Source organism: Anolis sagrei, chromosome 2 (genome assembly GCF_037176765.1).
Source record: "Anolis sagrei isolate rAnoSag1 chromosome 2, rAnoSag1.mat, whole genome shotgun sequence".
Lineage (NCBI taxonomy): Eukaryota > Metazoa > Chordata > Lepidosauria > Squamata > Dactyloidae > Anolis > Anolis sagrei.
This window is the reverse complement of record NC_090022.1, coordinates 171,430,575-171,447,212: the sequence shown is the minus strand read 5'-3', so window position 1 is coordinate 171,447,212 and position 16,638 is coordinate 171,430,575. Positions and strand designations below refer to the sequence as shown.

The window sequence follows — 16,638 nt, the reverse complement described above, 5'->3', positions numbered from 1 at the left end:
AATAAAAATAGTAAAATAATGAATGTATTATTATTATTATTATTATTATTATTATTATCTTTATTTGTACCCCGCTAGCATCTCCCGAAGGACTCGATGCGGCTGACAAAGGCCAAGACCTCAAAAACATAGCATAACGAACACACAACTTAAAGCAAATCAAAACAATTAAAGCAATATAAAACAAAAAAACAATAAAACAATACACCAAACACAGTAAAACTGGGGCCGGGCCAAATGTAATGGGTACAGATTAAAAGTGCTGATGTGACAGGTGGTATGTCGCATTTTAGGGTGAGTACAGTGTGCAAGCAATCTTAAAGTCTAATAAAGTGCTTCTGGGACCGCTGGAGTTTTCCTATTCTGGAAAGGCACATCGGAACAGCCAGGTCTTCAAACTCTTCCTAAAGAATGCCAACGTAGGGGCCTGTCTAATGTCTTTGGGGAGGGTGTTCCAGAGTCGGGAGGCCACCGCAGAAAAGGCCCTGTCTCGTGTCCCCACCAGATGCGCCTGCGACACAGGTGGAATCGCAAGCAAGGCCTCTCCGGATGAGCGAAGAGAACGCGTGGGTTCATAAACGGAGATGCGGTCACGCAGGTAGGATGGTCCCAAACCGTTTAGGGTTTTGTAGGTAAGCACCTGCACCTTGAATTGGGCTTGGAAAATAAACGGCAGCCAGTGGAGCTCCCTGAACAGGAGGGTTGACCTCTCTCTGTAAGGAGCACCAGTTAACATCCTGGCTGCCGCCCGTTGGACCAGTTGGAATTTCCGAGCCGTTTTCAAGGGCAGCCCCATGTAGAGCACATTACAGTAATCCAATCTAGAGGTGACCAAGGCATGGACCACCCCGGCCAGATCAGCCTTTGCGAGGTACGGTCGCAGTTGGCGCACGAGTCTCAGTTGTGCAAAAGCCCTCCCGGACACTGCCTCAAGCGTGAGTGATGAATCCAAGAGGACTCCCAAACTGCGGACCTGTGGCTTCAGGGGGAGTGTAACCCTGTCCAGCACAGGTTGCCACCCTATACCCCAATCAGGTTTGCGATCGACCAGGAGGACCTCTGTCTTGTCAGGATTGATCTTCGGCTTGTTCCTCCTCATCCAGATAGACACAGCGGCCATGCACTCGTCCAGCACCCGAGAGGCCTCCTTGGAATTGGGTGGAAATGAGTAATAGAGTTGTGTGTCATCTGCATAGAGGTGGCACCTAACTCCAAAACTCCGGATGACCTCTCCCAGCGGTTTCATGTAGATGTTAAAGAGCATGGGAGACAGAATACAGCCTTGCGGGACCCCACAAGTCAGAGGCCAGGGGTCCGAGCTGGCATCTCCCAGCTTCACCATCTGGGATCGATCCTCCAGGAAGGATTGGAGCCACGACAAAACCGTGCCCCCGCGACCCATCCCAGAGAGTCAACCCAGAAGAAGTGGAGCTCCCTGAACAGGAGGGTTGACCTCTCTCTGTAGGGAACCCCTGTTAATGTAGCAATAACAACAATTATACAGTAAAATAATAAATGTATAACAATAGAGTAAAATGATAAATGTAATAATAATAAATAGAATAAAATAATAATAATAATAATAATAATAATAATAATAATAACAGAATAAAATAATAAATAACCTTGACTCGAGTATAAGCCGAGGGTGTCTTTTTCAGCCTAAAAAGGGGCTGAAAAACTAGGCTTATACTCGAGTATATACAGTATCAAGATTTGGTTTTTTTTGTTGGGCTGTATAATCAATTTACCCGTGACCAATCACATTGACACACATTTTTTGTATTAACACAATAAATATGAATAGAGATACTACCATTTTACCATTGTTTCCCCACACTCATCTTCCACCTTAATATTCTGTTTCAAAATGATTATTTCTGAAACTCAGAAACATATTTGTTACCTGGTGAGGATTCCAGTCACTGTCAAAAATGATCACAGTATCAGCAGACTGCAAGTTTAGTCCTAAGCCACCTGCTCGAGTGCTCAGCAGAAAAATGAAATATTCAGAGCCCGGCTCATTGAAGGTTTTCAGCAGCATGCCACGATCTTCCGCTTTTGTGGTCCCTTTAAAAGTCCAGAGAAAAGAGGGTTTTCCTTCTTGCTACAAAGATTTTATTTGCATGTCAAATATAGAGGATATCCCAAAGTTGGGAAGAGAATAGCATCGGTTCACAAGGAAAAGGAATAAGTGGAAAACTAATCTTGTTCCTGCCTCAGAACCAACTTTTGAGAGATAACTTCGGAATCGAGCTTGTGCCATCACAGTTTTGTTTGTTTGTTTGTTTCGTGTCAGGAGCGACTCGTGTGAGAAAATTGGCCATCTGCAAGAACCTTGCCCATGGGATGCCTGGATGTTTGATGTTTTACCATCCTGTGGGAGGCTTCTCTCATGTCTCCATGAGAGAGGAAGCTCATCTGCGCTCTTCCCAGATTCAAACCTTTGACCTGTCAGTGATCAGTCCTGCCTGCACAAGGGTTTAACCCAGGGGTCCTCAAACTATGGCCCGGGGGCCGAATACAGCCCTCCAAGGTCATTTACCCGGCCCTCGGTCAGGGTCAACCTAAATCGGAAACAACTTGAAAGCACACAACAACAACAACAACAACAACAACAATCCTATCTCATCAGCCAAAAACAGGCCCAAACTTCCCAATGAAATACTAATCTATATATATATAAATGCTCTGTGCATAATGAGTTCCTTAAAAACAAAAGAACCAATGAACGGAATCACACCAAATTTGGCAACGAAACGTCTCACTACATAAGGAGTGACCATCACTCAAAATTATGATTTTGTCATTTGGGAGTTGTAGTTGCTGGGATTTATAGTTCACCTATAATCAAAGAACATTCTGAACTCCACCAATGATGGAATTGAACCAAATTTGATACACAGGACTTCCCTGACAAACAGAAAACACTAGAAGGGTTTGGTGGGCACTGACCTTGAGTTCTAGATTTGTAGTTCACCTACATCTAGAGAGCACTGTGGATTCAAACAATGATGGATCTGGACCAAACTTGGCACGAATACTCAATATGTCCAGATATAAACACAGATGGAGTTTGGGGGAAATAGACCTTGACATTTGGGAGTTGTAGTTGCTGGGATTTATAGTTCACCTACAATCAAAGAGCATTCTGAACCTCACCAACGACAGAATTGGGGCAAAATTCCCACACAGAACCCTGATGACCAAGAGAAAATACTTAAGGCATCCAGTCCCAACTCCCTTCACCGGGGCAAGAAAACGTAATCAAAGCCCTCCTGACAAAGAGCTATCCAGCCATAGATATAGATAGATATATATGATTCACAGACACACATATATATGGATATGACAGATGCAATATTATAGATTTCAAAGGGACCTCTAAAGAAGGACAACAGAACCCTCATGACCAACAGAAAATACTGTGTTTTCTGGTGGCCTTTGGCAACCCTTCTGACTCCCAACCCCCCCCCCCCCCCCCGGGTCCCAAACCCCAGGTTAAGAAATGCTGCCTTAAGGCCATCCAGTCCAATTCCCTTCACCAGGGCAAGAAAGGGCCATCCAGCCATTCAAACACACACATATAATTATTATTATTATTTATTTGATCAGTCATATGACCATTTCAAAATAAAACATGAGTAAAAAAACAAGCCAAAAAGGTGAGGACAGCAGCTGACCTTCTATTTATAGTCAGAATCTTATTTTCCTGGTTCTAACACACACATATATGTATGTATATGACAGATGTAGTATCAAAGATTTGAAAGGCACCCCTAAAGATGGACAATGATATGTTGCATGTTCCAGAGTTGGCAAACCAGACAATCTCCACATCTCCACTGACAAAGAAACAAGAAATACTGTTTACCCAGAAGCATAAAGACATTACATATATTAGAAACCAACACTTTCTCATTACTTTATTTTCCAGATCACCAGACTGGGCCACAACAATGTGTGGCAGGGGACTGCTAGTGCAATATAATAACCATATTTAAATATCCAAAGGTATATTTTATGAAAGACGAGGTGCATTTAAGTACAATGTTGTAATCCTTAGTATCAAACTCACCGTCTAGCCTGAGGTATTTGAAGCCACGGTAAGCAAAATAGTCTTCCATTATGGTCATGAGGGAGGTCATCTGACAAAACAGTAGCACCTTGTGGTTGGTGGCTCGTAACTTGGGAAGAATCCGGTCCAGGAGTTCAAACTTCCCTGAAGCACGGTACAGGTCAAGTCTGGATTGGGCATGAGGAGGAAAAGATACAGTCGAAACGTCAGGAGAAAATGCCTCCAGAACATGGTCATATAGCCTGAAAAAAACCTATAACAACCCAGTGATTCTGGCCATGAAAGCCTTCGACAATACATTAAAACCAAAATAGTTTTCAAGCATTCCACCTTTAGGGGTCACCTTTTCACACTGACCTATCTGCTGCTCTAGAATTTTGTCACAAAAGTCATGTATGTGTTTATTGAATTATTGGAGATTAAGATCTTCTGGGGAGGCCCTAGTCTCAGTCCCACCACCATCACAGGCGCGTTTGGCGGGGTCGAGAGACAGGGCCTTGTCAGTAATTGCCCCTCGGCTATGGAACTCCCTTCCTAATAAGATCAGATCAGCCCCCTCCCTCTTGTCCTTTAGAAGGATGATAAAAATGTGGCTGTGGGACCGAGCCTTTGGGACTGTGCAATGAGGCAGCGATAGGAATCCTTAGTATGCCAACCAAATTCAATATGGTTGTTGAGACGGTTTTAACTTGTGGATTTTAACGTCAAGATAAGTGATTTTAATGCTTTTGTCTGTGTATGGTCCAATATGTTTCAGCATTGAATGTTTGCCGTTTATATGTTTTTGCAAGGGAAAGGTGGAAGCAGCTGTAAACCTGACTCTCGGGTAATTTGCCCATTATTTTGCAATGAATGCACTCCTAATATGGTTTGCATACTCTGATAAAGTAAGCCCAGAAGATCACAGAACAGGGCTCTAACATAGGAAGAATCTGGACACGTATAGTACAAATTTCCTGCTGCATTATGGAAAAAGGACAACTCGGTGTTACAAATTATGGCCAGCCAAATGGTTCTGGAATCTCACAAACAATCTCACCCGGCTTGTGGTGCAGCTGGCTGAGTGTCAGCTGCATTAAGATCACTCTGACCACAAGGTCATGAGTTCGAAGCCAGCCCAGGTTGGAGTGTGTTTCCAACCAATTGTGTAGCCTGTTGCCGGCCTTTGCAACCCGAAAGACAGTTGTATCTGTCAAGTAGGAAAATTAGGTACCACCTTAAAAAGTGTGGGGAGGCTGATTTAACTGATTTATGAGGCAATAAAGAAGACTCCAGCAAAGCATTCCAGCGGGGAAGCATGCGGGGAATGTGGAAGTGCTTCATCAGCGTCGCAGATGGACGATGAAAGCGACAGCTCCCCTGGCGTCCAGAAAAAGTTAAACAGCCTCTGTGTATGTCTGTATATGTTTGTATGCAAAAATTGGCATTGAATGTTTGTCATATATGTGTACACTGTAATCCGTCCTGAGTCCCCTGCGGGGTGAGAAGGGCAGAACATAAAAGCTGTAAATCAATCAATCAATCAATAAATAACAAGACATGAAGGCAACAGCTGTGCACACCTCAGCATTCAACTGTCAGAGATTGCCAAGAAAAGTCTGTAGCCTAACATGTGACCAACTTACCCTTGCACAATGCCTCCAGTGAAGCCTAAGTGCTCAGAAAAGGATTCCTGCAACAAATATATGAAAACAATTATAAGGATGAACTAATCAGGTCAAGTGCTATAATGGTGAATATTATTTCTGAAGAGGAACTACACTACAGAATTGCTTTGGAAGCAAATGCAGTAACCCTGCAATATCCAATCATAATTAATGTACTATATATCATGTTCCATAAATACTGCCCTAAATCCATCCATGATATTAAATATCTAAATGGTTAAACCGGCTTCTCAAATTATGCACTAAACCAACATTAGCTTCAAAGTGCTGGTTTTAAACTTTAAAGTCCTGAACGGTTCTGGCCCAGATTACCTATCCTAACGTATCTCCTGCTATGAACCATCACGAAGCTTAAGATCATCAGGAGAGGCCCTGCTCTATGTTTGCCTATGTACCTTCAAAGGAGCATAGTGTCTAGATCTAAGGAAGTAATGCTACCCCTCTATTCTGCTTTGGTTAGACCACATCTGGAATATTGTGTCCAATTCTGGGCACCACAATTCAAGAGAGATATTGACAAGCTGGAATGTGTCCAGAGGAGGGCGACTAAAATGATCAAGGGTCTGGAGAACAAGCCCTATGAGGAGTGGCTTAAGGAGCTGGGCATGTTTAGCCTGAAGAAGAGAAGGCTGAGAGGAGATATGATAGCCATGTATAAATATGTGAGAGGAAGCCACAGGGAGGAGGGAGCAAGCTTGTTTTCTGCTTCCTTGGAGACTAGGACGCGGAACAATGGCTTCAAACTACAAGAGAGGAGATTCCATCTGAACATTAGGAAGAACTTCCTGACTGTGAGAGCTGTTCAGCAGTGGAACTCTCTGCCCCGGAGTGTGGTGGAGGCTCCTTCTTTGGAAGCTTTTAAGCAGAGGCTGGATGGCCATCTGTCAGGGGTGATTTGAATGCAATATTCCTGCTTCTTGGCAGGGGGTTGGACTGGATGGCCCGTGAGGTCTCTTCCAACTCTTTGATTCTATGATTCTATGATTCAGCGGTGGAACTCTCTGCCCCGGAGTGTGGTGGAGGCTCCTTCTTTGGAAGCTTTTAAGCAGAGGCTGGATGGCCATCTGTCAGGGGTGATTTGAATGCAATATTCCTGCTTCTTGGCAGGGGGTTGGACTGGATGGCCCGTGAGGTCTCTTCCAACTCTTTGATTCTATGATTCTATGATTCAGCGGTGGAACTCTCTGCCCCGGAGTGTGGTGGAGGCTCCTTCTTTGGAAGCTTTTAAGCAGAGGCTGGATGGCCATCTGTCAGGGGTGATTTGAATGCAATATTCCTGCTTCTTGGCAGGGGGTTGGACTGGATGGCCCATGAGGTCTCTTCCAACTCTTTGATTCTATGATTCTATGAAAGAGTTTTGCCTAGAAATGTTTTCTGTATTCATGTTCCTGGAATTACCTTGGACTATTTCTGTTTTTCAATTTCTTGCTTCTGTGATGTTTCCTTGGTTTCTTTGAAAGACTTTTTATTGAACTCTGGCTTCTTTTGTATATGATTGCTACTTTTGAATATAACCCCCTTTCCCCCTTTTCAAATCCTTTATTCAATAAACACTTTATTATTAGACTACTGGCCTCTGGTGTGGTGCTGGGTGAACAAGTGTCTCAGGGCTAAGGTGCAACAGAACTGATGAGGTCTATCCAATGCAATTTTCTGAATCAGTGCCCTAAATAACATCAGGAACAGACCAAAAAACCAAGATACCAAGAAAAAAGATATAATTTGTTGGCCTGTGTCATTAATCCAGGCATTCTGATCCATCACTTTCACTCTTAGTTGATTTTTTAGTGACTAATAATAATAATAAACCTTTATTTATACCCCGCTACCATCTCCCGGAGGACTCGGCGCGGCTTACAAGAGGCCGAGCCCAAATACATCAATAAAAACAACACAGCAATACAGACAATAAATAACTCATAAACAAAGCAATAAACAATAACAGTAACACCACGACGCATTAAAAACCTATGGCAGGGCCAAATGTAATAATTAAAATTTTAAAATACTGGGCATGACAAGGTGACATATAACTAGGATGGGTATTTGGAGAGAAATGGAGCAAGCAGACAATCCTAGATCATTAGTAAAGTGCGATTAGGGACATGTTGCTTAGAGTTCCTTATTCTGGGAAGGCACACTGGACTTACTACATACAAGCTGAAAATGGATTAACCAGATGTTTTGCGTCTTTACCTCAATGTGCTGGAACATGTAAGGATGGTTGCAGATCTTCCTCAGCTGCATAATAGTGTTCATCAGTGTTTTTGTACCACCTTTGCCCTGAAAGAATCAGAGTAAAATTAAAAATGTCTGCCTGAGCATATTACAGTTGATGATATCAATGCATGGAAAACACTGAAGGTGATAAAACCTTTATAAAATACTAGCTGGTCCCTGCCACACATTGCTGTGGCCCAGTCTATGTATATGTGTTGTGTGTGCGCATATATGTGTATGTGTGTGTGAATACATTTTGTGCATGCATTGTAATGTATTTTTTATTTTATTTTTGGCTTTTTAAGTCCCTTCCACTGTGTTTTTCAGTGTTTTTATGAGTGACTAGCTGTACCCGCCAAGGAGGGAGGGAAGGAAGAAGGAAGGAGGGACAGGAAGGAACGAAAAAGGAAGGGAGGGAGGGAGGGAAAGAAGGGAAGGAAGGGAAAAAAGGAGGGACAGGAAGCGAGGGAGGAAGAAGAAGGAAATAAGGAGGAAGGAAGGAGGGAAAGAAAGGAGGGGGATAAAGAAAGGAGGGAGGGAAGGAAATGAAGAGGAAGGAAATGAAGAAAGGGAAAGAAGGAGGAAAGGGAGGGAGGGAGGAAAAGAAGGAAAGGAAGGAGGAAGGAGGGACAGGAAGGAAGGGAAGGAGGGAAAGAAAGAAAGGAAGGAGAAGGAAGGAAGAAAAGGAAAGAAAGGAAGGAAGGAAGGAAGGAAGGAAGGAAGGAAGGAAGGAAGGAAGGGGAGGAAAGAAGGGAAGGGAGGGAGAGAAGGAAGGTCCTTCATTCAACCACCGTGGGCTTTCCTGAGTTCTGTGAATAGCACAAACAAACATTACATTTTTATTTATATAATCACTTGTTGGACTGATAGGTGTATTGTGTCCAAATTTGGTGTTCATTCGTCCAGTGGTTTTTGAGTTACGTTAATCCCACAAACGAACATTACATTTTTATTTATATAGATAACACGACTAATTTCCTAGCATTACCATTTTTTTCTTTCTTCTTAGCTATTAACCATAATAGAGCATAAACTACCAGAGGGACTATGACCATGAATCTGAAAAGGCATCAGGATGGCCCAAGATGATGTTATATGCGGTAAGTTTTATTTCCCAAAATCCTATTTTCTGTTTTTCAATTGAGCAGTAGTTCAGATAAGATACGCCATCGTATCTTAAAATTAAAAATTAAGATTAAAAGATTAAAATTAAATTAATTAAATTAAATTAAGATTAAAAGATTTAAATTAAATTAAGATTAAAAAATAGAGCTTCTAAACATTCACATATTTACAAAGCTTCTAAAGCAACTTTGCTATAGTGTAGCACTGACAGGGAATCATCATTACAAAGAGAATGTCTTAGGGCCCTTCCACACAGCCATATAACCCAGAATATTAAGACAGATGATCCACAATATTTGCTGTGAACAGGATTGTCTTGAGTCCACACTGCTGTATAATGTGGATTTTATAGAACTGTGTGGAAGGGGCCTTAGAAGGGAAAAAAATGTGGAAATATAACTACTACAAGTAGGAAGCTTTCCAGAAACAAAACTTCAAATAACTTTAGCATCACCTTGCAGCAAAGAACTGAAGCTTTCCCTCCCACCCACCACCAAAATCGTATACAGGAATAATAATTTCACCAAGAAGATTATAAAATGTTTAAGGAATATCTCTAACAGAGATATGCCCATCTTTATTGAACATTTAAAGGGGAAAAAGTAGTCAACCAAACCTTTTTGTCTTTTTCGGACCCATCTGTAAGCAGTACTCCTTTGGCCTGCATATGTCTATAGAGTACCCTTTGCAACGCAGACATATCGCACTTAATCACATATTCTACCTGTTATGTGTAGAGAGAAAAGAAATAAACTCATGACAACATTTTGAAAACATACAATTAGTAGTTAGCAAACACCACAGCAAAGTTTACAGTTTTCTATTCGCAAGAGAGGTAGTTTGAGCACTATCTGCCCGGCATGCCTTACTTTTTCAGGCAGCTGTGCTTCCACCTCCTTCTTTAATCTTCTTAGCAGGAAAGGGCGCAACACTTTGTGCAAACGACGAATAATGAGAATTGTTTCTTCTTCATTCAAATCAACCTGGTTTTAACAACACAGAGATGTAAGGGAAACGTTACTGTTTTTCACAGATTCTCCAAACCGGATTGGAGGTTTCAGCACCCGGCGTATAAGACTACTCCCGCATATAAGACGACTCCCATGCATAAGGCTACTCCAGCGTATAAGACGACTCCTGCGCATAAGACGACTACCGCGTATAAGACGACCCCTGACTTTTGAGAAGATTTTCTTGGGTTAAAAAGTAGTCATATGCCAGTATATACGGTACTAAGATTTCCATGTTTTCAAACTGCTAGGTTGGCAGAAGCTGGGGCTAACAATGGGAGCTCACCCTGTTCTGCAGATTTGAACTGCCAACCTTCCGGTCAGCAAGTTCTGCAGCTTAGCAGTTTAGCCTGCTGCACCACCATGGCCCGTTGGCATATGTTCTGTATCTCAAAAACTAAAACTGATAGGGGGAAACTGGTGCCATTTTCTGAGATCAGAAATTCAAATATATCCGGAAAATAGCATGTGTGTTGGTCAGTGTTATATATTTTGTCCTGATTACGGTATCTCCTTTTAATGGGCACCCTAAAAGAAAGGATTGTTTTAATCTTTGCCTTCTAATTGGGTTGCCGGCAGTTCCAGGAATCATGAGTACATTTAACATTAGACTTAAGATAGATCACTCCAATGAGTTGAAGAAGGTTTACATGCCAAGCTCTGCTGTTACTGCTGCTTTTATTTGCCACACAAATAAAACAATACAACTTTTTGTAAAGGGAAAAGCTGTTTCCCATGCACTCTTTAAATAATTAGAATAATTAGAATCGTACTTCTGAAAATTTGAGTTTGCAGGGATACTTTGATTCTGATTTTCCTGCATAATAATAATAATAATAATAATAATAATAATAATACTTTATTTATACCTCGCTCCATCTCCCCCAATGGGACTCGGTGCGGCTTACATGAGGTCACGCCCATCAGTACAATACACACAATATAGTACAATACACAGGAGCCCCCGGTGGCGCAGTGGGTAAAACCCCTGTGCCGGCAGGACTGAAGACCGACAGGTCGCAAGTTCAAATCCGGGGAGAGGCGGATGAGCTCCCTCTATCAGCTCCAGCTCCACATGCGGGGACATGAGAGAAGCCTCCCACAAGGATGATAAAACATCAAAAATCATCCGGGCGTCCCCTGGGCAACGTCCTTGCAGACGGCCAATTCTCTCACACCAGAAGCGACTTGCAATTTCTCAAGTCACTCCTGACACGACAAAAAAAAAGAAAAGAAAAGTACAATACACACAATATAACACAAAAGCAAATGGAGTCCCCGGTGGCGCAGTGGGTTAAAGCCCTGTGCCAGCAGGACTGAAGACCGACAGGTTGCAAGTTCGAATCCGGGGAGAGGCGGATGAGCTCCCTCTATCAGCTCCAGCTCCACATGCGGAGACATGAGAGAAGCCTCCCACAAGGATGATAAAACATCAAAAATCATCCGGGCGTCCCCTGGGCAACGTCCTTGCAGACGGCCAATTCTCTCACACCAGAAGCGACTTGCAATTTCTCAAGTCACTCCTGACACGACAAAAAAAAGAAAAGAAAAGTACAATACACACAATATAACACAAAAGCAAATGGAGTCCCCGGTGGCGCAGTGGGTTAAAGCCCTGTGCCAGCGGGACTGAAGACCGACAGGTTGCAGGTTCGAATCCGGGGAGAGGCGGATGAGCTCCCTCTATCAGCTCCAGCTCCTCATGCGGGGACATGAGAGAAGCCTCCCACAAGGATGATAAAACATCAAAAATCATCCGGGCGTCCCCTGGGCAACGTCCTTGCAGACGGCCAATTCTCTCACAACAGGATGCTCCTGACACGACAAAAAAAAAACACACACACAAAAGCATAACAAAACCAGAAAATAAAATACATGAATGGCAGGGGGTTGGACTAGATGGCTCATATGGTCTCTTCCAACTCTTATTCTATGATTCTATGAAATTCCATTTGAAAAACAAGGCATGTGGGAAACCATGCACCAGTTTAAAAGAAAGACACCATTTTCTTTTCACTTTGTTCCTGTGTGCCCTCAGGTCATTTCTGATTCATGGTGACCCCTAGGGTCAGATCTGTTCAGAGGGGGCTTGCTATTGCCTTCCTCTCAAAGTCACCCATTGGGTTTCTATGGCTGAGTATGAATCTGGCCTCCAGAGTCTTAGTCCAAAACTCAAATCACTACACTTTTAACTGCTGTCACACAAATTTAACAGCAGCAGAGCCCGAGGTTCATCCAGCTGATTCTCACAAATTACAGTGAATTTCTAACAATAGAAGAAATATCTGGCCAACAGAAGAGACTGAAATTAAAGTGCCTGACACTGCTGTTGATAGGACGCAATTCTTTGGCAGTGGCTACAGAACTCACTCCCAGAGAAACTGGATGAAAAATATGGAACTATTCCCATGTTTACCTTTTCTCCAGTCATGGCAAATGGAGCATTAAACCACTGTTCAAAGGTGCTACAACTTTTGAAGATAGTGGGAAGGAGGAAGTTAAGCAGAGCCCACAGTTCTGGAAGCTTATTCTGTAGCGGGGTCCCAGTCAGCAGCAAACGCCGTGGGGCTATGTAGTGTGTGTTCAGGACCTGGGTCAGTTTGCAGTGATGATTCTTCATTCGGTGGCCTTCATCAACGATCATGTATTTCCAACGGATCTGAAGATGGAGGAAGATGGAGGAAGATGGAGGACGTATGTGTTAAGAGTCCACATGAATGCCACTTCACAGAGAGTGCACACATCCCTTCTCATGCATAAATCTGAATTATAGGCCCTCACAATAAATAGATCCTTCGGATGTAGATAGGGTGCCATAAACTCAATTCACTAGGCACAATTTGAACATATGAAAGATGTATACCATTAATTTACAGTTCCAGGTATTTTAAATAAGACGGAGTAAGTATTGTCTCTCTTCACAGAGGCTCTAGAGCAGGCGTCATAAAACTGCGGCCCTCCAGCTCTTGGAACTCCAACACCCAAAACTGCTGACCCTGAACAATCTGGCTAAGCTTTTGGGAGTTAGAAGCCCAAAAAACTGGAGGGCCGGAGTTTGAGGGTGCCTGCTCTAGAGAAATGTGCATGGGCCTTAAACATTTGCAGATTTAGCTTTTGAAGCTTTGAGAGGAGATTCCATCTGAACATTAGGAAGAACTTCCTGACTGTGAGAGCCGTTCAGCAGTGGAACTCTCTGCCCCGGAGTGTGGTGGAGGCTCCTTATTTGGAAGCTTTTAAACAGAGGCTGGATGGGCATCTGTCAGGGGTGATTTGAATGCAATATTCCTGCTTCTTGGCAGGGGGTTGGACTGGATGGCCCATGAGGTCTCTTCCAACACTTTGATTCTATGATTCTATGAGCCATCATGCATTTGATTAAAATGCGCTCTCTAAGAATCGTTAGTTTCTCCAATGCAAATTTATGACGAACTTCTATTTATTTATTTATTTACCACATTTATATACCGCCCCTCTCAGGGCAGAGGTGACTCGGAGCGGTTCACAATTGGCAACAATTTTGATGCCTCAACAATTATGACAAGTAAAACAATAATAAAATGCTGTTAAAAACATTAGCATACAACGTAAGAATATAAAAAAACATACAAAGCCTTAAAAACATTATCGTGAGCATCTCCATGTCAAGTCATTATTCAATTGCATCGTCAAGTAGTTGTAGAGGAGTCATGCTGGAGGATCTAGAGATTCCTAGAGAAAACTCCTCTCTGAGTAATTCTGAATCCACCAATGTGACAGCATGGTCAACTTCTTCCAGATATTGATCATAGAGTTGTGCTGGAGGACCTAGCTATTTCTAGAGAGGTGTTCTCTTAGGTAAAAACAGCATTTTAAATGCACGGTTATTCACTTCTGTAGAGGTCTTGTACCCCTAGCCCAAGTCATCATCATCATATTTCATTACTTATTAATCGCCCTCCATCTGAGAATGCTCTAGGCGATTTACAGCTAAATTGTAAAAGATAAAATACATACATACAGAAATTAAAAATTAACAGAGATCAAATGCTCTAGTAAAAAGCCAGGTCTTAAGTGCTAGAGTAAAAGGTCCTAAGTCACGCATGGCTCTCATATAGGGCGGCAAGGAATTCCATAAGGCAGGGGCAGAAACAGAAAAAGCCCTGCGTCTGGTACTTTCCAAGTACACTTCTCTAGGACCCGGTATATAGACTAAGTCGCGTTGGGCTTGTCGTTGCGACCTCCAATGATGGGAGAAGGAGAGGCGGCCCCTAAGGTACGATGGACCCTGGCCATAAAGAATTTTAAAGGTCAGAACTAACATCTTATACCGGCCACGGTACTCAATTGGAAGCCAATGTAAATGTTGCAGCACTGGTGTTATATGGCATTTCAAGTGAATGCATAACATGTAAAGCAGGGGTCTTCAAACTTTGTAAAGAAGAGGGCCAGATCACAGTCCCTCAAAAGGTTGGAGGGCCAGATTATAATTTGAACAAAAAATATGAACAAATTCCTATGCACACTGCACATATCTTATTTGTAGTGCACAAAAACAATACAATAATTAAAATGAAGAACAATTTTAACAAATATAAACTTATTAGTATTTCAATGGGAAATTCAGTGCTGTTATACAAAGTGTTTCAAAAAGATGCTTTTAGCTGATGAGATAGGATTGTTGTTGTTTGCTTTTAAGTCGTTTCAGACTTAGGTTGACCCTGAGCGAGGGCTGGGTAAATGACCTTGGAGGGCCGTACATGGCCCCCGGCCTTAGTTTGAGGACCCCTGGTGTAAAGTATCTCATATTATGTGTTTCAAACAAGTCCTCAGCTTAATGCAAATAATCACTCTTTTAATTTAGTTGTGATTACACAACTGTGGATGAGCAGTCAAGAAATAAACATCTCCTGAGACACTGCTGCAAAATGACTAGAGCCCACAGAACAGAAGGAACATCTCCCACCCACTCAACTGAAGCTGAAACTAGTGAACTATGGAAGGCAGCTGGCATGTGGGCTGAGAAAATCTGTTACTGCCATGTGCCTTTGCACTGGCTGTGCAATTTCTTCTATCACACATTTCCTTTCATACCCTTCCCCTTCTCTCTCATTCATTACATGCAAGTGCTTGGGAAGTACTTTCTAATTTCTCTTAATGAAGGACAGAATTGCCTGCAGCTTTAAATTGCTTCAGAACAGACTTTGGCATAACTGACATAATTGGTTCTGAAGTTTAATAACGGAAAGAAAAGACAAACTTCTTTTGCTACACAAGAGAAGAAATGGACAACTCCCTATGTTATTCAGTGCTGTTATGCAAAGTGTTTCAAAAAGATGGACCTGATGTGAAATTACTGTTATCTCTGCAACCACGCACCACCCATGGATGAGACTCTTACCACTTGAAAGGGTGGGGAATGAGTTTCAAATGAGCACCACCAGATGCCACTCTCAATGCACAAATAACCCTAGTCTTAGTCATTTGCTTGATGGCGACCACACAACAAAAGACCACACAACAAAAGATCAATTTGCCGAGTTATTTTTTAGATTTGTTTCTGGCTCAAAATGGTTAGTAAAACCTGATAACGTGATGAACACAAAAGTGTTTGTAACTTTTTGTGTAATGGTAACATTTTGCCATTGTGAAATATATTGCTTTGATTGAAATTGAGTCCATTAGTTTGAAACACTCTGTACGTAGAATGAATGCTTTATCCTTGTTTTCAAATATTCATAAATGTCTTTTAGTTGGCTTTGAAAAAAACCCAGCATGAATATAGTATTGTTCTATAATAAACTAGCGTTGCTGTGGCCCAGTCTGTTGATCTGGAAAATAAAGTAATGAGAAAGTGTTGGTTTCTAATATATGTAATTTCTTTCTGCTTGTGGGTAAACAGTATTTCTTGCTGTTTCTTTGTCAGTATTGATGTGGAAAGTGTCTGGTTTGCCTATCCTGGAACATGCAAAGTATCATTGTCCTTCTTTAAGGGTCCCTTTCAAATCTATGATACTATATCTGTGTGGATCATCTCTCTCTCTCTATCTATCTATCTATCTATCTATCTATCTATGGCTGGATGGCTCTTTGTCAGGAGGGTTTTGATTACGTTTTCTTGCCCTGATGAAGGGAGTTGGACTGGATGGCCTTAAGTATTTTCTGTCGCTCGTGGGTGTTCTGTGTGGGAAGTTTGCCCTAATTCTGTCATTGGTGGGGTTCAGAATGCTCTTTGATTGTAGGTGAACTGTGAATCCGAGTGACTACAACTCCCAAATGTCAAGGTTTATTTCCCCCAAACTCCATCTGTGTTCATATTTGGGCTTATTGAATGCTTGTGCCAAGTTTGGTCCAGATCCATCGTTGATGGAGTTCAGAGTGCTCTTTGATTGTAGGCGAACTATAAATCCCAGCAACTACAACCCCCAATTGACAAAATAATAATTTTTGAGTGATGGTCACTCCTTGTGTTCTGATTTCGTTCTTTGGTTCTTTTGTTTTTAAGGTACTCATTATACACAGAACATTTATATATATATAGATTAATCTATATAAATAAAAA

The 16,638-nt window shown here is 42.1% G+C and overlaps 1 protein-coding gene across 8 annotated transcripts in view; it reads right to left on the bottom strand.

The window, feature by feature from the left end:
• Window positions 1-16,638, bottom strand: part of SMARCA4 (SWI/SNF related, matrix associated, actin dependent regulator of chromatin, subfamily a, member 4) — a 114,495-nt gene that overhangs the window by 31,464 nt on the left and 66,393 nt on the right. For all 8 annotated transcript variants that reach the window (XM_060763327.2, XM_060763329.2, XM_060763331.2 and 5 more), the window contains exons 20-26: window positions 12,517-12,759; window positions 9,960-10,073; window positions 9,707-9,814; window positions 7,942-8,028; window positions 5,704-5,750; window positions 4,079-4,245; window positions 1,907-2,070 (exon numbers count right to left, since the gene is read on the bottom strand). In XM_060763327.2, coding sequence (XP_060619310.1) covers window positions 1,907-2,070; window positions 4,079-4,245; window positions 5,704-5,750; window positions 7,942-8,028; window positions 9,707-9,814; window positions 9,960-10,073; window positions 12,517-12,759 — 930 coding nt within the window. The remainder of the gene's footprint in view (window positions 1-1,906; window positions 2,071-4,078; window positions 4,246-5,703; window positions 5,751-7,941; window positions 8,029-9,706; window positions 9,815-9,959; window positions 10,074-12,516; window positions 12,760-16,638) is intronic.